This window comes from Carcharhinus amblyrhynchos, chromosome 35, assembly GCF_965287045.1.
Source record: "Carcharhinus amblyrhynchos chromosome 35, sCarAmb.v2.hapA, whole genome shotgun sequence".
In the NCBI taxonomy this organism is placed as follows: domain Eukaryota; kingdom Metazoa; phylum Chordata; class Chondrichthyes; order Carcharhiniformes; family Carcharhinidae; genus Carcharhinus; species Carcharhinus amblyrhynchos.
In genome coordinates this window covers 8,653,972-8,675,429 of record NC_137358.1, presented here as the reverse complement: position 1 = coordinate 8,675,429, position 21,458 = coordinate 8,653,972, and the positions used below count along the sequence as shown (strand labels likewise).

Sequence of the window (21,458 nt, the reverse complement as noted above, 5' to 3'; positions counted from 1 at the left end):
CCGCTTTCAGTAAATGTCATAACATAAGGATGTTTGCATTTAAATAACACCTTTCGTGACCTCAGCTTGTCCCAAAGTGCCTTACAGACAATAACGTACTCTTAGATTGAATCGTAGAATCCCTACAGTGCAGGAGGAGATCGTTCGGCCCATCGAGTCTGTACCGACCGCAATCCCACCCAGACGGCGAGGCAGCAGTGCGAACCACTGTGCCACCGTGCTGCCCAATCTGGCACCAATACTCTGTGAAGGGCGGACTCTGTTGTAATGTAGGAAGGACAGCAGCCAATATGTGCACAGCAAGACTCCACAAACAGCAAGGTGATGATGCCCAAATCATCTATTCTTAGCGTTGTGGATAAATTTTGGACAACCTCCCCGGCCTCATTGGAAATTTTACACAGAAACATAGAAACTGGAAGCAGGGGGAGGCCGTTCGGCCCTTCAAGACTGTTCCCCCATTCATTTTGATCATGGCTGATCATCAAATTCAATATCCTGATTCCCTCATTCCCCCCCGCGCCTTTAGCTCCAAGATCTATATCTAATTTCTTCTGGAAATCACACAACGTTTTAGCCTCAGTTATTTTCTGTGGGAATGAGTTCCACACATTCACCGCTCTCTGGGTGAAGAAATTTCTCCTCATCTCAGTCCTAAAAGTTTTACCCCTTATCCTCAAGTTTATGTATCCCACGTTCTGGGAACATTCTTTCTGAATCTGTCTCATCTAAGTGGTGGAATCACTAACCGAGTGGCACTCCCTCGGGACTGCACTGGGAAAGTCCACTGAGATGATGTGCTCAAATCTCTGGAATGGGAGGGGAACTCATGACGTTCGTGGTTTAGCCGCGTGTGTGTGTGCTACCCATTCAACCTCACCCCAAATTTTAACACCTGTAAATGTATTAGATTATGGAAAGCGGCGATTGCTGTTCTCCTGCGGTGCACGCCTGAATCATAGAGTCCCCACAGTGCAGAAGGAGGCCAACTGGCCCATCGAGCCTGCACCGACTCTCCGAAAACATCCCTTCTGGTTGTATCACAGCTTGGTATGGGCCCCGGCTCTGCCCAAGACCGCAAGGAACTACAAAAGGCCGTGAATGTAGCCCAATCCATCACACAAACCAGCCTCTCATCCATTGACTCTGACTACACTTCCTGCTGCTTCAGAAAAGCAGCCAACATAATTATAAGGACCCCCCCCCCCCACATCCTGGATATTCTCTATTCCACCTTATTCCATTGGGAAGAAGGTACAAATATCTGAGGTTATGTATCAACCGACTCAAGAACAGCTTCTTCCCTGCTGCTATCAGACCTTTGAATTGACCTATCTCACCTTAAGTTGACCTTTCTCTATATCAAAGCTATAACTGTAACACTATGTTCTGCACTCTCTCCTTTCCTTCTCCGCTATGCACCCTATGAACAGTATGCTTTGCCTGTATAGCACGCAAGAAACAATACTTTTCATTGTATCCCAATACCTGTGACAATAATAAATCAAATCAAGGAAATTTTTATCAAAGCCAACTTTATTTAACAATACTGATTAATAAAAATGAATGAATTTGCTTACTTTTATTAATTCAAATATTTGAACATGATGATACAATACTTAACTGCTAACCTATCTCTTAGTTCCAATTGAAGCAATGTTCCTCTTATAGACTTAAACTCCTCTTTAAAATCAATTAGCAATGCAGAGGCTTACGTGTCCGTACTTAGGTTGCCAGCACCTCAGGAGAGAGAAAGAGAGAGAGAGAAACAGAGAGAGAGAGAGAGAAAAGCCTATTTCTCCTAGCAGATGCCAAACAGCAGCCTCCAGAGGGAGAGAGTGGCCTCTTGCCTTTTTCAGAACCCAGCAGTAACAGCAAACCTAGCTCTTTCCCTTAAGCACATGACTCTGTCAATCAGCCCAATCAAAACCCTATTCTGAAACCCCAGGAAAAAAAACCAGATAAACGTGAATGCATTAACTCAGATTAACACAAACACACCCCTTGCTTAATTCAGTCATTAGCCTGCGTTCTCAGCATGTGAACTGCCTGGTGCAGACAAATTGGCACCGTGTAAAACAGAACTGAATTTTAAACATACCCCTCATTATCATCACAACAGTGCACACTGCTGCCACTTTGCATCGGAGGGAATGTCACCAATTGGGCTGCTGTGATCTGGATGGTGACAATCTCCTTGAGCATTGTTGGACCTTCACTCATCCATAACCCTAACCCTAACCCTAACCCTATTCTAGCTCACTCCTGCTGCATTGGATGTGCTAAATTCTCCCTCAGTGTATCTGAGCATGAGTGTGGTGACTAGCGGATTTTCACAGTAACTTTCAGACTGTGGGAAGAGACTGGAGCTCCCGGAGGAAACCCACGCAGACATGGGGAGAACTTGCAAACTCCTCACAGACAGTGACCCTAGCTGGGAATCGAACCTGGGTCCCTGAGGCAGCAGTGCTAGCCACCGTGCCACCCTTTGCAGTGTTAATGTATGCCCACATGTGACACTAATAAATAAACTTTGAACATTGTGCCTTGAAGATGATGGACAGGCTTTGTGGGAGTCAGGTTTGGAAGGGAATTAATAGATACGGCACCCAAAGTGAGGCTGGTGGGGGGGTAAATCGTAGATCATAGAATCCCTACAGTGCAGAAGGAGGTTATTCGGCCCATCAAGCCTGCACTGACCATTGCTAATCCACCTGACGCTAAGGGGCAATTTAGCATGACCACTCCACCAAACCTGCACATTTTTGGACACCAAGGGGCAATTTAGCATGGCCAATCCACCTAACCTGCGCATCGTTAGACACTAAGGGGCAATTTAGCATGGCCAATCCACCTAACTTGCACATCTTTGGACACTAAGGAGCAATTTAGCATGGCCAATCCACCTAACCTACACATCTTTGGACACTAAGGAGCAATTTAGCATGGCCAATCCACCTAACCTACACATCTTTGGACACTAAGGAGCAATTTAGCATGGCCAATCCACCTAACCTACACATCTTTGGACACTAAGGGGCAATTTAGCATGGCCAATCCACCTAACCTACACATCTTTGGACACTAAGGGGCAATTTAGCATGGCCAATCCACCTAACCTACACATCTTTGGACACTATGGGGCAATTTAGCATGGCCAATCCACCTAACCTGCACATCTTTGGACACTAAGGGGCAATTTAGCATGGCCAATCCACCTAATCTACACATCGTTAGACACAAAGGGGCAATTTAGTGTGGCCACTCCACCTAACCTACACATTTTTGGACACTAAGGGGCAATTTAGCATGGCCAATCCACTCTAACCTACACATCTTTGGACTGTGGGAGGAAACCGGAGCACCCGGGGGGAAACCCACGCAGACCCGGGGAGATTGTGCACATTGCACACAGACAGTGACCCGAGGCCTGGAATCGAACCCGGGTCCCTGGCACTGTGAGGCAGCAGTGCTAACCACCATGACATCCCTGTCAGCTTACAAGTCAGCCATGATCTAACAGAAGACTAGAACTGGAATCCTGCTGTCTTTTAAAATGGTGCTGAAGATGATGTAACCTTAACAGACAATCCAAGATGTGCTCAAATCCACTGACTCATATTTTCCCTTTGTAAAAATTGGGCTAATCTTTGAGGTTTTGCATCTGTTCTGCAAGTTAGAATTTTTTTTCTCTAACAAACGATGTGATCATACTTGGTGCACTGAGCTTGAATGGCTTGGAAACGTTCAGACATAAATATTTGTGCGTGAACTTGTGGGCAAGTGAGGTTCTTGGACTTTGAAGTCAATTAGCATCATAATTCAATCCCAAATATTCTTATCCAGAAAGTAAACTCCAGATTATTTGTCAGAAAGTACGGCCGCACAGAATCTCAGCTAATGCCAGGTGGCAGAATGGTTTGCATTGCTGCTTCACAGTGCCAGGGATCCCCACTTCAATTCCAGCCTCATGTGTTACTGCAAGGCTGCTTGTGACACTAATAAATGAAAGGGACCCGGGTTCGAGTCCGGCCTCAGGGGACAGTGTGGAGTTTGCACATTCTCCCCGTGTCTGCGTGGGTTTCCTCCGGGTGCTCCAGTTTCCTTTTACATTCCAAAAGATGTGCTGGTTAGATGCATTGGCCATGCTAAATTCTCCCTCAGTGTACCCAAACAGGCACCAGAGTGTGGTGTCGAGGGGGTTTTCACAGTAACTTCATTGCAGTGTTAATGTAAGCCGACTTGTGACACTAATAAGTAAATTCTGAGGGACTGGGATTCTAATCCCGCCATAGCAGATGGTGGAATTTGAATTCGAGAAAAAAATATCTGGAATTAAGAATCTGCTGACACAATGAAACCATTGTTAATTGTCAGAAAAACACATCTGGTTCCTTTAGGGAAAGAAATCTGCTGTCCTTACTTGGTCTGGCCTGCATGTGATTTTAGACCCATGGGTTGACTCTCAACTGCCCTCAGACAACTAGGGATGGGCAATAAATCCTGACCGTGTCCCATAAATGAATTAAAACAAAATCTGCTCTGTACACCAACCAAGGTCAATGTATCCTTCCTGCAACATATTGTCCAGAACTGAACAGTGATCCATTTCCCAGTCTGGATGGAATGTTGAGTGGACAAGAACTTGGAGCTGGCAAATCTCTAGAAATAGTGAGGAAGGGAGAGGTCATTAAAAATGCCGACTAAACGTTAAGATTCATGCCTGGACAGATCTAACTGAAAAGTAGAGAAGTTCTGTTAGACTTGTAAAGAACCACAGAGTTACAGAGTCACAGATCTGCAGAGTTGCAGAGTTCCGGATTTGAGGAGTTGCGGTGTTACAGAGTTACCGAGTTGAGGAGTTGCGGTGTTACAGAGTTACTGAGTTGAGGAGTTGCGGAGTTACAGAGTTACCGAGTTGAGGAGTTGCGGAGTTACAGAGTTACCGAGTCGAGGAGTTGCGGTGTTACAGAGTTACCGAGTTGAGGAGTTGCGGTGTTACAGAGTTACCGAGTCGAGGAGTTGCGGTGTTACAGAGTTACCGAGTTGAGGAGTTGCGGTGTTACAGAGTTACCGAGTTGAGGAGTTGCGGAGTTACAGAGTTACCGAGTCGAGGAGTTGCGGTGTTACAGAGTTACCGAGTCGAGGAGTTGCGGTGTTACAGAGTTACCGAGTTGAGGAGTTGCGGTGTTACAGAGTTACCGAGTTGAGGAGTTGCGGAGTTACAGAGTTACCGAGTTGAGGAGTTGCGGTGTTACAGAGTTACCGAGTTGAGGAGTTGCGGAGTTACAGAGTTACCGAGTTGAGGAGTTGCGGAGTTACAGAGTTACCGAGTTGAGGAGTTGCGGTGTTACAGAGTTACCGAGTTGAGGAGTTGCGGTGTTACAGAGTTACCGAGTTGAGGAGTTGCGGTGTTACAGAGTTACCGAGTTGAGGAGTTGCGGTGTTACAGAGTTACCGAGTTGAGGAGTTGCGGTGTTACAGAGTTACTGAGTTGAGGAGTTGCGGTGTTACAGAGTTACCGAGTTGAGGAGTTGCGGAGTTACAGAGTTACCGAGTTGAGGAGTTGCGGTGTTACAGAGTTACCGAGTTGAGGAGTTGCGGTGTTACAGAGTTACCGAGTTGAGGAGTTGCGGTGTTACAGAGTTACCGAGTTGAGGAGTTGCGGTGTTACAGAGTTACCGAGTTGAGGAGTTGCGGTGTTACAGAGTTACCGAGTTGAGGAGTTGCGGAGTTACAGAGTTACCGAGTTGAGGAGTTGCGGTGTTACAGAGTTACCGAGTTGAGGAGTTGCGGTGTTACAGAGTTACCGAGTTGAGGAGTTGCGGTGTTACAGAGTTATCAAGTTGAGGAGTTGCGGTGTTACAGAGTTACCGAGTTGAGGAGTTGCGGTGTTACAGAGTTACCGAGTTGAGGAGTTGCGGTGTTACAGAGTTACCGAGTTGAGGAGTTGCGGTGTTACAGAGTTACTGAGTTGAGGAGTTGCGGTGTTACAGAGTTACCGAGTTGAGGAGTTGCGGTGTTACAGAGTTACCGAGTTGAGGAGTTGCGGTGTTACAGAGTTACTGAGTTGAGGAGTTGCGGTGTTACAGAGTTACTGAGTTACAGAGTTCCCAAGTTGATGAGTTACGGAGTTACAGAGTTACCGAGTTACAGAGTAACCGAGTTGCAGAGTTGTGGAGTTACAGAGTTACCGAGTTGCAGAGTTACAGAGTTACCGAGTTGCAGAGTTACGGAGTTACCGAGTTGCAGAATTACCGAGTTACCGAGTTGTGGAGTTACAGAGTTACCGAGTTACAGAGTTACGGAGTTACCGAGTTGCAGAGTTACAGAGTTACCGAGTTGCAGAGTTACGGAGTTACCGAGTTACAGAGTTACCGAGTTACAGAGTTGCAGAGTTACAGAGTTACCGAGTTACAGAGTTACCGAGTTACAGAGTTACCGAGTTACAGAGTTGCGGAGTTACAGAGTTACCGAGTTACAGAGTTACCGAGTTACAGAGTTGCGGAGTTACAGAGTTACCGAGTTACAGAGTTGCAGAGTTACAGAGTTGCAGAGTTACAGAGTTACCGAGTTACAGAGTTACCGAGTTACAGAGTTACGGAGTTACCGAGTTACAGAGTTGCAGAGTTACAGAGTTGCGGAGTTACAGAGTTACCGAGTTACAGAGTTGCAGAGTTACAGAGTTGCAGAGTTACAGAGTTACGGAGTTACAGAGTTACCGAGTTACCAAGTTACAGAGTTGCGGAGTTACAGAGTTACCGAGTTACGGAGTTGCAGAGTTACAGAGTTGCAGAGTTACAGAGTTACCGAGTTACAGAGTTACGGAGTTGCAGAGTTACAGAGTTACCGAGTTACGGAGTTGCAGAGTTACGGAGTTACAGAGTTACCGAGTTACAGAGTTACCGAGTTACCGAGTTGCAGAGTTACGGAGTTGCGGAGTTACCGAGTTACAGAGTTACCGAGTTACCGAGTTACAGAGTTACCGAGTTACAGAGTTACGGAGTTGCAGAGTTACCGAGTTACGGAGTTGCAGAGTTACGGAGTTACAGAGTTACCGAGTTACGGAGTTGCAGAGTTACGGAGTTGCAGAGTTACAGAGTTACAGAGTTTCCGAGTTGCAGAGTTACAGAGTTACCGAGTTACCGAGTTGACGAGTTACAGAGTTGTGGAGTTACAGAGTTACCGAGTTGCAGAGTTACGGAGTTACCGAGTTGCAGAGTTACGGAGTTACCGAGTTGCAGAGTTACCGAGTTACAGAGTTACGGAGTTACAGAGTTACGGAGTTACAGAGTTGTGGAGTTACAGAGTTTCTGAGTTGCAGAGTTACAGAGTTACCGAGTTACCGAGTTGACGAGTTACAGAGTTACCGAGTTACCGAGTTGGCGAGTTACAGAGTTGCGGAGTTACCGAGTTACAGAGTTACCGAGTTACCGAGTTACAGAGTTACCGAGTTACCGAGTTACAGAGTTACCGAGTTGCAGAGTTACGGAGTTGCAGAGTTACCGAGTTACGGAGTTGCAGAGTTACGGAGTTACAGAGTTACAGAGTTACAGAGTTTCCGAGTTGCAGAGTTACAGAGTTACCGAGTTACGGAGTTGCAGAGTTACGGAGTTACAGAGTTACCGAGTTACAGAGTTACCGAGTTACCGAGTTGCAGAGTTACGGAGTTGCGGAGTTACCGAGTTACAGAGTTACCGAGTTACCGAGTTACAGAGTTACCGAGTTACAGAGTTACGGAGTTGCAGAGTTACCGAGTTACGGAGTTGCAGAGTTACGGAGTTACAGAGTTACAGAGTTACAGAGTTTCCGAGTTGCAGAGTTACAGAGTTACCGAGTTACCGAGTTGACGAGTTACAGAGTTGTGGAGTTACAGAGTTACCGAGTTGCAGAGTTACGGAGTTACCGAGTTGCAGAGTTACGGAGTTACCGAGTTGCAGAGTTACCGAGTTACAGAGTTACGGAGTTACAGAGTTACGGAGTTACAGAGTTGTGGAGTTACAGAGTTTCTGAGTTGCAGAGTTACAGAGTTACCGAGTTACCGAGTTGACGAGTTACAGAGTTACCGAGTTACCGAGTTGACGAGTTACAGAGTTGTGGAGTTACAGAGTTTCCGAGTTACAGAGTTACCGAGTTGCAGAGTTACGGAGTTACAGAGTTTCCGAGTTGCAGAGTTACCGAGTTGCAGAGTTACGGAGTTACAGAGTTTCCGAGTTGCAGAGTTACCGAGTTACAGAGTTACCGAGTTGCAGAGTTTCCGAGTTGCAGAGTTTCCGAGTTGCAGAGTTTCCGAGTTACCGAGTTACCGAGTTGACGAGTTACAGAGTTACCGAGTTGAGTTACAGAGTTACAGAGTTGAGTTACAGAGTTACCGAGTTGAGTTACAGAGTTACTGAGTTAAGGAGTTGTGGAGTTGAGGAGTAACTTAGTTTTCACAGAACTCCTGCTCTCTTTGCTGAATTCTGTGCTTGCCTGCTCTACTACATTTTGCAAATGGTTTTTTTAATTCTCTGAGTCAGTCTCAGAGTCTAATGAGGAATGTGACAGAATGTTAGAATAGGAACGTCACATGCTGTTCCCAGCCGCTGTCACAAACCTCCCCTCCCCTCCACTGTCCCCCGGCTGGATCCGGAAGCCAGGTTCTGTATGAACCCCTTACCCCCACCCCGAGCAGTATGAATCTACCAATCAATGTTTCATGGACACAGAAAGTGGCCATTCAGCCCATTGTGCCTGTACTTGCTCTTTGTAAGGATCCCCCTGCTCTTTGTTCCATTCTCCTGCAATGTAATTCCCTTTAGGAAATTATTACGGAATCTGCTTCCACCGCCCTTTCAGGCAGCACCGTCCAGAACACAGCAACTCGCTGTATTTAATAAAAGGTCTCCTTCGCTGCCCTCTCCCACACGAGGGGTGGGATTTCCCGGCTGCATTTGCCCTAAAACTGGAAAATCCCATCCGAGGTCAACAGTCCTTCGTTTGGTCGGTGTCCCGCCTGCTGCGATTCCCGTGGGGTGGGAAAATAGTGCCCTCATTGTCTGAAAGGGGGTAGGGTCCCTGTGCATATGAAGATATGTAACTCCCAGCAAGTGAGCCCAGGCTGTGAACCACACTGATATTACACTGACCGTCAGTGCAAATCTCAGCACAATCAGGATTCACAGAATCATAGAATCCCTAACAGTGCAGAAGGAGGCCATTCAGCCCATCAAGCCTGCACCGACAACAATCCCACCCAGGCCTTATCCTTGTAATCCCAAGTAATCCCCCAGGCACTAAGGGGCAATCCCACCCAGATCTGCTCCCCGTAACCCCAACTATTTACCCCACTAATCCCCCTAACTTTTGGACACTAAGGTGAAATTTGGCATGGCCAACCCTCCTAACCTGCACATTTTTGGGCTGTGGGAGGAAACCAGAGCACCTGAAGGAAACCCACGCAGACACGGGGAGAATGTGCAAACTCCACACGGACAGTGACCCGAGGCAGGGGCAATTTAGCCTGACCGATTCCCCTTTACCGACACATCTTTTGATGTGGGGATGCCAGCATTGGACTGGAGTGGGCACATCTTTTGACACTAATTGGCAATTTAGCACAGCCAATCCACCTAACCTACACATCTTTAGACTGTGGGAGGAAACCGGAGCACACGGAGGAAACCCACGCAGACACGGGGAGAATGTGCAAACTCCGCACAAACAGCCACCCGAGGCCGGAATTGAACCCAGGTCCCTGGCACTCTGAGGCGGCAATGCTAACCGCAGTGCCATGCTCCAAGATGGGCACAAAAGAACCCATGACGCTATTTCAAAGAAGAACAGGGGTGCTCGCCCCCAAGTCTTGTTTGATATCCATCCCTCAACCCAAGTCTGCTGACACAGATAATCTGCTCATTAACATGTTGGTGTTTGCGGGAGCTTGTCGTCCACAAATTGGATGCCTCGTTTCCTGCGCTGCGGCTGTGACTGAACTATCAAATGCGCCTCAGTGGCCGTAAAGCGCTTTGAGGCAACCGGCCGTCGCGAAAGGCGCCATACCAATGCAGGTTCTTGTTTTTGTTTCCCAGAACTGCACGTTACCAGGCAGGCAGTAGGACCCACAGGAGCTGTGTAGAAACCAACATACGTCAAGGGTGGAAACAGAGGGGAACAGATCATTAGGTGTTGAGTCCAAACTATTTAGTATCGCAACTCTGGGAGCGAGAGAGAGGGAGGTGAACTGACACTCACAGTGAACACTGGCTGGAGACAGAGGCAGCTGTTACTGACCCTCCCCCATCCCAAAACCCATCTGCAAAGAACAAATCACTCCGGGGGGGGATTGTGGACACGAGGGTCTCCCTACATTTGAAACACAGGCAAAGAGGCTGGAATGCAAGACAGAGGCTGTGTCCGAGTTCCAGTGGGATCGAGAGCCTTGACACTGTTTCTGCTCGGCAGGTTGGCTGTAAACTCCGGCTGAAAACTGCAACATGACCTCCAACTTCCAGCTGCCTCGACCTCTGAAGAGAGCCCAGCAGCTGGCCAGCGGCAGGACTGTGAGAGTGGCCATACTGGGGCAAGGGGCTGTGGGCAAAACCGGTAAGAATTGTGCCCTCCTAATGCATGCTTCTGCTGCTTCTAGTGGGAGCCAGAACTGCCACTTTCTGCTAAACGAAAAAGTTAACTGGACGGAGCTCCTGTTTATTCAGCAGGGTAAGGATCGCTCTGTGTAACTGGACAGAGCTCCTGTTTATTCAGCAGGGTAAGGTTCGCTCTGTGTAACTGGACAGAGCTCCTGTTTATTCAGCAGGGTAAGGATCGCTCTGTGTAACTGGACAGAGTTCCTGTTTATTCAGCAGGGTAAGGATCGCTCTGTGTAACTGGAGAGAGCTCCTGTTTATTCAGCAGGGTAAGGATCGCTCTGTGTAACTGGACAGAGCTCCTGTTTATTCAGCAGGGTAAGGATCACTCTGTGTACAACTCTTACTGCCTTCCTATTTATTCGGCACTGTCAGCGTTGTTAAGGCACAGAATGAGACCATTCGGTCCATTAGGTCCATGCTAGCTGTCTGTAAAGAAATCCCATTCAGTCCCATTGCCTCTGCTGTATTCCCAAAGCTGCGCAAGTTTATCCCCCTAAAGTACCCTTGCCATTTCCACTTGTTTGTAAGTTATTAGTCAGGGAAAAGGTTGCTCTCTGGCTAGGGTCACGGTTCGGTCAGCAGGGTAAGTATCACACTGTGCAGAGTTCCCGTTTATTCAGCTGGGGAATGAACAGTTTGTTGCTGTTACTTCTGTGTCTTTGTCTGTCCACTTTTCTCTCCATCCAGTCCCGTTTCACCGCGGGGGGAGAGGTTCGTTACTAAGGTTTGCTGTTAACTTTCACAAGTAGCTAAGCAAATGTTGGAACTCCTGCGAGAAGCTCCCAGTCTTGTCCAAACTTTATCTGCTCTGTGGTCTGGCTTTGTGAATCAAAAGCTTTGTTATCTCTGGCTCCGTTTTGAATGATTTACCCCCTTGTTCCTGCGGTTTTGGGTGGAAAGTAGAGATGAAAACAGACTGTCACTGTTTCTGCTTCCCTTGCCTTTTAACAAAGTTGTGTGAGGAATGCTGTGTGCCTTGGCTGAAGTGAGCCGAAGGGGAGGTTGGGGAGAGAGGAGGTTACAGGGTAACCCGCACCACAGGGCTGCTTCAAAAACTTGCATTGATATAGCGCCCGTTAAATCACCCCAAGGCCTTCACTCACGGGAGCTGTTCATCGGGTAAGACCTCACACAGAGACCAATTTGGAGTCAGGAGCCAGAAAAATACTTGCCGAAAGTGTGCCCACACTTAGGGAGCATCTCAAAACAGGAAAGAAAGGCAGAGAGGTGTGGAATCATAGAATCCCAACAGTGCAGAAGAGGCCATTTGGCCCCTCTTCCCATAACCTCACACATTTCCATCACCAATCCACCTAACCTGCACATCTTTGGACGCTAAGGGGCAATTTAGCATGGCCAATCCACCTAACCTGCACATCTTTGGACACTAAGGGGCAATTTAGCACGGCCAATCCACTTAATCAATGCATTTTTGGACATCAAAGGACAATTTAGCATGGCCAATCCACCCAACTGGTGCAGGTTAGGTGGATTGGCCATGCTGAATTGCCTCCTAGTGTCAAGGGGATTAACAGGGTAAATATGTGGGGTTACGGGAATCAGGTCTGGGTGGGATTGTTGTCCGTGCAGGCTCGATGGACCAAAGGACCTCATGCGCTGTAGGGATTCTACTTCTTATGAGAGGATCGTGTTAAGTTTTGAAAGGTTTAGATGAAGAGACATGGGAGGAGGCTCATGTAGCATACAACCACCAGCACGGAGACTTTGGGCCGAATGGCCTGTTACCTTTCCTGATTAGATTTGATTTATTATTGTCACATATATTCAGATACAGTATTGTTTCTTGCGCGCTACACAGACAAAGCATACCGTTCATAGAGTACATAGGGGAGAAGGAAACAAGAAAGTGCAGAATGTAGTGTTACAGTCATAGCGAGGGTGTAGAGAAAGGTAGGTCCATTCAAAAGTCTGACGGCAGCAGGGAAGAAGCTGTTCTTGAGTCGGTCGGTACGTAACCTCAGACTTTTGTATCTTTTTCCTGATGGAAGAAGGTGGAAGAGAGAATGTCCGGGGTGTGTGGGGTCCTTGATTATGCTGGCTGCTTTTCCGAGGCAGCAGCAAGTGTAGACAGAGTCAATGGATGGGAGGCTGGTTTGCGTGATGGATTGGAGCATCAGTTGCTCACTGAGAATTAAAACCTGCTTGGTACAGTGTGGGAGAGGGTACATTGTTGGGGGGGAGGTAACAGAGTGGGTGGGGGTTACAGTGTGGAGGGATGTACAGTGTTGGGGGGGTTTATGGTGTGCGTGGCGGGTTACAGTGGGTGGGGTACAGTGAGTGGGGTTACAGTGTGGGTGGGAGTTACAGTGTGGGTAGGGGTTACAGTGGGGGGTGGTACAGTGTGCAAGATTACAGTGTGGGTGGGGGTTACAGTGGGGGGTACAGTGGGGGGGGTTACAGTATGGGTGGGGGTTACAGTGGGGGGGCACAGTGTGGGTGGGGGTTACAGTATGGGGGCACAGTGTGGGGGTTACAGTGTGGGTGGGGGTTACAGTGGGGGGTATAATATGGGGGGTTATGGTATGGATGGGGGAACGGCATTGCCTTGGGGTAGGGTATGTGTGTGGGTGGGGTGCGTTACAGTGTTGGTGGTGGGTGAGGTCTCTCAGCGCAGCCCTTGGCTTCACGTCTAACTCGCCCACTTTGTCTTTCCAGCAATCACAGTGCGCTTCATAACAAAACGGTTCATTGGAGAGTACGACCCAACACTGGGTGAGTAACCGGCTCGGAAAGGTTATTTTTAAAAGTTTATTTATTAGTGTCACAAGTACGGCTTACATTAACACTGCAATGAAGTTACTGTGAAAATCCCCGAGTCGCCTGTTCAGGTTCACTGAGGGAGAATTCAGCATGGTCCCTTTAAGAGAAGGGTCGAGTCCTGTGTGTGTGTGTGTGTGTGTGTGTGTGTGTGTGTGTGTCTTGTGATTTAGTTACTGCATTGTAACTCAGTGAGAGCTGGTGTGTCTGTGTATTCGTTCAGGTCCATGATTGATGTGGACGCCTGGCCAAATAGGGCTGATTTCACTTGTAAGATTGCCAGTTTATCTGGCAGAGATGCAGTGTGTGTGTGTGTGTGTGTGTGTGTGTGTGTGTGCATGTGTGTGTGCGTGTGTGCTTGTGTGTGTGTGTGTGTGTGAGTGTGTGTGTGTGTGTCTGTCATTGAGAAACAGACTGATATCAGTCGGAATGTCGGACACCCACTCTCCAGCCCGTTCTGGCGTGCAGGGAACAAGAGATTGACAGCAATAATACCTCTCCTGCCTGCTGCAACCTGCACAGACAGGAGTACGGACCAGCATCGCAGGCAGGAGGTGCTTACAGTTAGTACTCCGTGACCTCACAGAGTCAGAGGCATGGCCACGGTATATAAAGTGGTACAGCACACGACGTGCTGTGTGGCAGCACGGTGGCACAGTGGTTAGCACTGCTGCCTCACAGCGCCAGGGACCCGGGTTCAATTCCAGCCTCGGGTCACTGTCTGTGTGGAGTCTGCACATTCTCCCCGTGTCTGCATGGGTTTCCTCCGGGGGCTCCGGTTTCCTCTCACAGTTAAAAGATGTGGAGGTTAGATGGATTGGTCATGCTAAATTAGCCCTTAGTGTCCAAAGATATGCCGGTTAGGTGGATTGGCCGTGGTAATTGCATGGAGTTGGGGCAGGCCAGGGTGGGATCCTCTTTCAGGGAGTCGGTGCAGACTCGATGGGCTGAAAGGCCTCCTTTGTCACCGTAGGGATTTTATAATTCGATGGTCCCACATTAATGGTGGACAGTGCGAGTAAGAGAGATTGCTAGTTAGCCGTGCGATGGAATCAAAGCCGGAGTCTCCTTCACTCCCAACTCGTTTCAATATAAAAATCCCTGCTGCCAGAGCAACTCGGACTCTGAACAATAACGCAAACCATCGCGTCAAGAGATATTAGCTCAGGTGAAAGAAACTTGGCCAACAAAGTGACCGATAGGAGAGAGAGTTAGAAAGGTTTTACAGAGGAGATTTCAGAATCCAGAAGCCAACTGCCTAAATGCACGGCCACCCAATGTTGGAGCCACGCGCGTGAGCGTCACCAGTAGTCATTGTCTAACCCGTAACAAGTGTTTCGTCTCGTCCGCAGAAACAATATACAGACACGTGTCCTTGGTGGACGGGGAATGTGTGCACTTTGAGGTTCTCGATACTGCGGGACAGGTAAGGTAGCCCAGCCTCGCGGGGTCAGCGGTATCACTTCCTGTAGACCTGGGTTTCAAAGAAGTTTCCCTGATGACCAATCAGGTCGACAGACTGAAGCAAAACCCCTTCCGTTCACGCGGCAATGTTGTGTGTCCTCAGGGTGTCCCACACTGCGCTAAATCCAACCGGACATTTTGGAGGAGAGTCACTTCTTGTCAAGTAACTATGATAAGGGAGGGATGATGGCCTAGTGCCATTATTGGGCAGCACGTGTGGCGTAGTTGTTAGCCTCACAGTGCCAGGGATTCGATTCCCGGCTTTGATCACTGTCTGTCTCTCCTCCTTGTGTCTGCAGGGGTTTCTTCCGGGTGCTCTGGTTTTGTCCCACAGCTCCAAAGATGTGTGCGTTAGGTTGACTGGCCACACTAAATTGACCCTAGTTTCGACGGGTTTAGCAGGGTTAATGGGATAGGATGGGATTGTTGTCAGTGCCAGCGCAATGGGCTGAATGGCCTTCTTCTGCACTCTAGGGATTCTACAATTCTATGATTATCACCAGACTATCAATCCAGAAACTCAGCTAATGTTCTGGGGACCTGGGTTAGAATTCCGATAGTGGAATTTAAATTCAATAAAGTAAAATCTGGAATTAAAAATCTACAGATGACCACAAAACCATTGGCAATTGTCAGAAAAACCCATCTGGTTCCCTTTAGGGAAAGTTTACAGTTTATTTATTTGTGTCACAAGTGAGCTTACATTAACACTGTTACTGTTAATAAGTTACTGTGAAAATCCCCTAGCTGCCACACTCCGGCGCCTGTTCGGGTACACGGAGCGGGAATTTAGCACGACCAACTCACCTAACCAGCATGTGGAAGCCCACACAGACACGGGGAGAACGTGCAGACTCCACGCTGACAGTGATCCAAGCCAGGAATCGAACCCGGGACCCTGGCGCTGTGAGGCAGCGGTGCTAACCACTGCGCCGCCCCAGCCGTCCTTACCCGGTCTGGCGTCCGTGTGACTCCAGAGCCACAGCAATGTGGTTGACTCTCAACTGCCCTCCAAGGGCAACTAGGGATGGGCAATAAATGCTGGCCCATCCCAGCGACGCCCATGTCCCACAAATGTATTTTAAAAAAAAGGCCAGCAGAAAATTGGCATAGCAAGATCCCACAAACAATGATAATTTGTATCCCTTTCAGGGAATAAGTAATGTTTTTGTTTCTTGCGAAAGGAAGAAGATGCGATGTTAATTGAAGAAAAGATCAAGTGGGCCGAAGGCTTTGTGATTGTCTACTCGGTGACGGATAGGTGCAGCTTTGATGAGGTGCTCAGGCTCCGGTTCCTGATCAGCCACATCTACTCCAGCCTGAAGAGGCCTCACAGCGACGCGCCGCCCCCCGTCCTGATCGTCGCCAACAAGAAGGACCTCCAGTACGACCGGATGGTCACCACGGAGGAGGGCGACGGCATTGCCCGCGCCCTCAAGTGCCCCTTCTTCGAGATCTCGGCCCGGGACAGCTACGAGGAGACGGTGGCCGTCTTCAACCTGCTCTACCGGGAGATGGTGACCAGCGGGGCGCTACCCAGCTTCCGACGGAAGGCCTCCTCCAAGCTGATGGACAAGATTCCCAGGATCCCCTCGACGTCCACCGTGGGCTTGTCGGCACGGAGTTTCAATCGGAGTTCTATGAAGGATTTCTTGACCGATTAACCCCCCCAATGCCTTGGGGATCGGCTTTCAAAAAGACTCGCCTTAGTATTTGAGCACAGAACATCCTTAAGTCTTTTAACAGCTTAATGAGGTACTTTCTGAGGTGTAGACACGTAGAGGAAACTCAGCAGACAATTAATGCAAAGCAGTTGCCCAAAGAACACGGAGCAGTCAAGGGCTAAATAGCAGCCAGAACATAGGTGAAAAATCCTTCACTTTTCCTTGAATGGTACCACTATTTGGCCAGGAAACTAGCGTGAAATCCTGTACACTTTCTTCCTGCCAATATTCACTCCAGGGTAGATGGAACCGCACCTCATCTGACATTTGGATTACTTTGCTATCAGGCTGACTAGATACGCCTTCTCCCTGTCACCCTCACCAACCCCGTGGCACGGTGAATGAGAAAAGCTTACGTTGCGATGCCGGTTGCAGGCAGGAGGGACTGAATGGGCCGAGTGGCCTCCCTCTGTACCACCTCGACTAATAACGGAGGGTTCTTGTGCGAGAAACAGCAAATAGAAGCAGAAAGGTGCATTGAGTTTCAAAATTGGCAAGTTGTGTTGCAGCTTTATAGAATCTTAATTGGGCCGCACTTGGAATATCGTGTTCAATTCTGGTCGCCACGCTACCAGAAGGCTGTGGAGGCTTTGGAAAGGGTACAGAAAAGATTTACCAGGATGTTGCCTGGTATGGAGGGCATTAGCTATGAGGAGAGGTTGGAGTAACTTGGTTTGTTCTCACTGGAACGATGGAGGTTGAGGGGAGACCTGATAGAAGTCTACAAGATTATGAAGGGCACGGACAGAGTGGATAATCAGAAGCTTTTTCCCAGGATGGAAGAGTGAATTACTGGGGGGGGGCACAGGTTTAAGGTGTGAGGGGCAAGGTTTAAAGGAGATGTACGAGGCAGAGTTTTTACACAGAGGGTGGTGGGTACCTGGAACTTGTTGCCGGGGAGGGAGTAGAAGCGGATACGGTAGTGACTTTTAAGGGGCGTCTTGACAAATACATGAATAGGATGGGAATAGAGGGATGTGGTCCCCAGCAGGTTAGGGGGTTTAATTCAGTCGGGCAGTATGATTGAAGGGCCGAAGGGCCTATTCCTGTGCTGTATTTCTTTGCTCTTTGGAAGCGAGAACCCTTATAATCCCGTCAAACTGCCTTAACATTCTGGAATATTTTTCTTCCCCTTCCCCTCAAGAGACCAGCCAGATAAATTCCACATGCAGTTGGATTTTTATGCTGCCCCTGCAGCTTATATGATCACCATCACCACCCTCCCTCCCTTAAAACCTGGGAGACCCCACAGATGAGTTCAATGAATTTTAGTGTCAGTGGAGCCAGTGACAAAGGAGGGGGTGTCGGGGTGGGGAGTGGTAACTTGCTGTCTTCATAATGTAAAGGGGAAGGGGCTACATAGATCATCTGCCCTCTAGGGTAAATGCCAGCTTAAAGTGGTTGTTTATATCGATGTGGTTTTCGATATCGGATTGCATTAAGGACTGGTGTACATTGAGAGGGAGCACCCACAGGGAAGCATAATTCTATGGTCAGCACTGCTGCCTCACAGCACCAAAACACCCCGAGTTTGATTCTAACCTCGGATCTGTGCAGAGTCTACACATTCTCCCTATGTCTGTGTGGGTTTCCTCTGGGTGCTCCAGTTTCTTCCCACAGTCCAAAGATGTACGTGTTAGGTGGATTGGCTCTGCTAAACTGATCCTAGTGTCAGGCAGATTAGCAGCGTAAATATGTGGGGTTACAGGAATAGGGCCTGGATGGTATTGTGATCAGTGCAGACGCAATGGGCCGAATGGCTCCTTCTGCACTTAAGTGATTCTGTGTATGGTTAGATGGATTGGCCATGGTGCAGTTATGAGATAGGGCATGGGTAATTTTAAAAAGTTCATTCTTGGGACATGGGTGCTGCTGGCTGGCACCATTTATTGCCCATCCCTAGTTGCCCTTGGAGGGCAGTTGAGGCAACCACATTGCTGTGGCTCTGGAGTCACACGCAGGCCAGACCAGGTAAGGATGGCGGATTTCCTTCCCTCAAGGTTAGCGAACCAGATGGGTTTTTCTGACAATTGAGAATGGTTTCATGGTCATCAATAGATTCTCAATTCCAGATTTTTTTAAAAATACAATTCAAATTCCACCAGCTGCCGTGGCGGGATTCGAACCCGGGGTCCCCAGAACATTAGCTGAGTTTCTGGATTAACTGTCTTGCGATAATACTATTATACCATTGCACTCACTAATGCAGGCTCGATGGGCCAAATGGCCTCCTCCTGCTCCGTAGGGATTCTATATTCGTTGAAGAGGAACAGAATACTTGATGATTAAAAACAGACACAGAGCAGTCACATTTTGTTCCAAAGTTTAATACAAAAGAATTCTGTACACTGGCACACATCAAGTCTGTACCACCACCAACCACAGACAAAATGACTCGTATGAATCAGACAACACAAGTGTTTAAATTAACTCACATTTGAAAGGACTACACAGTACACCAAGAATATACCATTTAACACCTGCTTTTAAACTGCTGAAAAACTGAAAAAATAGAAGTTGTTCTGAATTTGCTTAAGCCAGTTATTAAAAAAAATGTTTAAAACCCCATCAGCAGGTTTGTGACACTCTTGCCCGGATTGTGTGCTGTTTGTATTCAGCTGACCAATGCAGGGTTCCAATTGCCATCGATGTCTGTCTATACCCACCATCTTTCAGTGATGCGAGTGATAAAGTGGCCTTGTGCTGCTGGGGGTTTGCACTTACAGTGGGCACCACAGTCAGTGTCTCCTGCCGCCACCCACCCACTCCAAAGCTGGCGTGCGATTTCACCGCGGGTACACCTTCAGTTCAAACTGCACCAAGTGCTGCCTAAGCTAAGCCAAGAGAAGGAGGGCCAATTGGCACTCCCCCTTGGGTAATGGGCCCTCATGTTAACATCACGGTGATCAGTTGCCGCAATGGACAGTAACCGGAAATATTTGTTCGCGTTAAGGCCACAGGGACTGGCACAGCGGTTACTGTCTATTGCCCCACTGTAGCAGTCACTGTGACCTTAACTCGAGTGACTATCTCCGGTTACTGTCCAGCACCTGAGATAGTTGCTTGAGTTAAAGCCATGGTGACTGACTGCCACAGTGGTGACAGACAGTAACCGGAGATTGTTGCTCAAGCTAAAACCACGGTGACTGACTGCCACAGCGGTGACACAGTAACTGAAGATTGTTGCTCGAGCTAAAGCCGCAGTGACTGACTGTCGCAGAGGTGACAGACAGTAACCGGAGATTGTTGCTCGAGCTAACGCTGCGGTGACCGACTGCCGCAGTGCTGACAGACAGTAACTGGAGATTGTTGCTCGAGCTAAAGCCACGGCGACTGACTGCCGCAGTGGTGACAGACAGTAACTGGAAATTGTTGCTCGAGCTAAAGCGCGGTGACTGACTGCTGCAGTGGTGACAGACAGTAATCTGAGTTGTTGCTCGAGCTAAAGCCATGGTGATTGACTGCCGCAGTGGCTTTGGACAGTAACCAGAGATGGTTGTTCATGTTAACACCACCCTGGCTGCCGCAGTGGCCACGGACAGTAACCAGAGGTTGTTGCAGCATCCTTGACGTGCCGCAGTTGTGGTCGTGGTGTTGCTCACATAGATCCCAATGACCAGCATTTAACCCGGTTGCCCCACCCAGCGTGGGTCTTTGGATCTCCCAATGGGTGGGGGGGGTTGGATGCCCGAAGTGCTGCCCCAGGATTTGGTATTGGGGTCACGTCCAGGGACCTTCTGCATCTCTCACCTTGTTGTGTGCCAGCACCAGGAATACCGTGTGGGTATCACCAATGGCACATTACCAAGGTGGACTGCCACGGAAGAACACCTGCACAAGAAACAAGGGCAAAACTGCAACCCTACAAATAACACAATGTCCAACCAGTACACATGGAAATGTTCACTACAACTGAATCATTATCCTCACCAGCCCATACTGTCCCCCTCCAATTCTCTGCTGGTTTTAAGTTTATTTATTAGTGTCACAAGTAGGCTTTACATTAACACTGCTATGAAATTATTGTGAAAATCCCCTAGTCGCCACATTCTGGTGCCTGTTCAGGTACACTGTGGGAGAATTTAGCACGGCCAATGTGCCCTAACCAGCACGTCTTTTGGCCTGTGGGAGGAAGCCGGAGCACCCGGAGGAAACCCACGCAGACACGAGGAGAATGTGCAAAGTCCACACAGACTGCGACCCAAGGCGGGAATCGAACCCGGGTCCCTTGGTCCGTGAGGCAGCAATACCAACTGCTTTGCCACTCACATCAAACGTCCACACAGGTCTGGCCGTACACCCAGAGAGTTAAATGGCGTCAGCAACCTTTAGTAGGATAACAAGTGGTTTTTGAGTTTCTTATTTAAAAAAAATTCAACTGAAAGACCCTCCCCGCCCTGTTTACACTGCGATCAGTGCCTGTTGTATCATGACAGAATCTCAGTGATACAATGCTTAAATAATGATCTGCCCTCAGTATTAGAGAGTAATGTCGAGGATTGGAGGGAGGGGAGTGTAAATAATCCTTTCGGAGGTATTTCTGTGATTGAAATCCTGCCTTGGTTAGATACTCTTTGTTTTAAATCAGTGTTGGTTGCCATTGAGTGAATCCACTGAGAAGCTTGCGGGGGAGGGGGGAGAGCAACAAACCTGTTTGCTTCGGAAAGGGATCACAAAACACTGACACGGCCCGAGCCAAAGTAATTGCACCACTTGTCCAGTTCAATGCTGTGACTGCCTGGCTCTCCGCAGTCCCACAGATACGAAACGCGGGTAATTATCAGATGATGTTCAAGGTGGAAGACGCTTGTGGGAGGAATGACGGCTGCACGGGGGGGGGGGGGAACATTCACCAACGTGGCAG

The 21,458-nt window shown here is 48.5% G+C and overlaps 2 protein-coding genes across 2 annotated transcripts in view; both read left to right on the top strand.

Moving 5' to 3' along the window:
* The window catches only part of LOC145361531 (testis-specific serine kinase substrate-like), a 31,608-nt gene extending 23,758 nt beyond the window's left edge, over positions 1–7,850 (top strand). Inside the window, exon 11 of the mRNA XM_080217352.1 lies at positions 7,181–7,850. Within this exon, the coding sequence (XP_080073478.1) occupies positions 7,181–7,850 (670 nt within the window). The remainder of the gene's footprint in view (positions 1–7,180) is intronic.
* A 2,305-nt stretch (positions 7,851–10,155) lies between these two features.
* On the top strand, positions 10,156–21,219 carry LOC145361742 (ras-related and estrogen-regulated growth inhibitor-like). The gene is made up of 4 exons (XM_080217674.1): positions 10,156–10,584; positions 13,305–13,361; positions 14,759–14,832; positions 16,055–21,219. The coding sequence occupies exons 1-4, from the start codon at positions 10,476–10,478 to the stop codon at positions 16,532–16,534; spliced, it is 720 nt and encodes a 239-aa protein (XP_080073800.1). The 5' UTR covers positions 10,156–10,475; the 3' UTR covers positions 16,535–21,219.
* The last annotated feature ends 239 nt before the right edge of the window (positions 21,220–21,458 follow it).

Coding starts and splice junctions, on each gene's coding strand:
- LOC145361742 (XM_080217674.1), top strand. CDS start 10,476: ATGACCTCCAACTTCCAGCTGCCTCGACCTCTGAAGAGAGCCCAGCAG. Junction 13,362..14,758: donor AGAGTACGACCCAACACTGG/GTGAGTAACCGG, acceptor TCTCGTCCGCAG/AAACAATATACAGACACGTG. Junction 14,833..16,054: donor TTCTCGATACTGCGGGACAG/GTAAGGTAGCCC, acceptor TTCTTGCGAAAG/GAAGAAGATGCGATGTTAAT.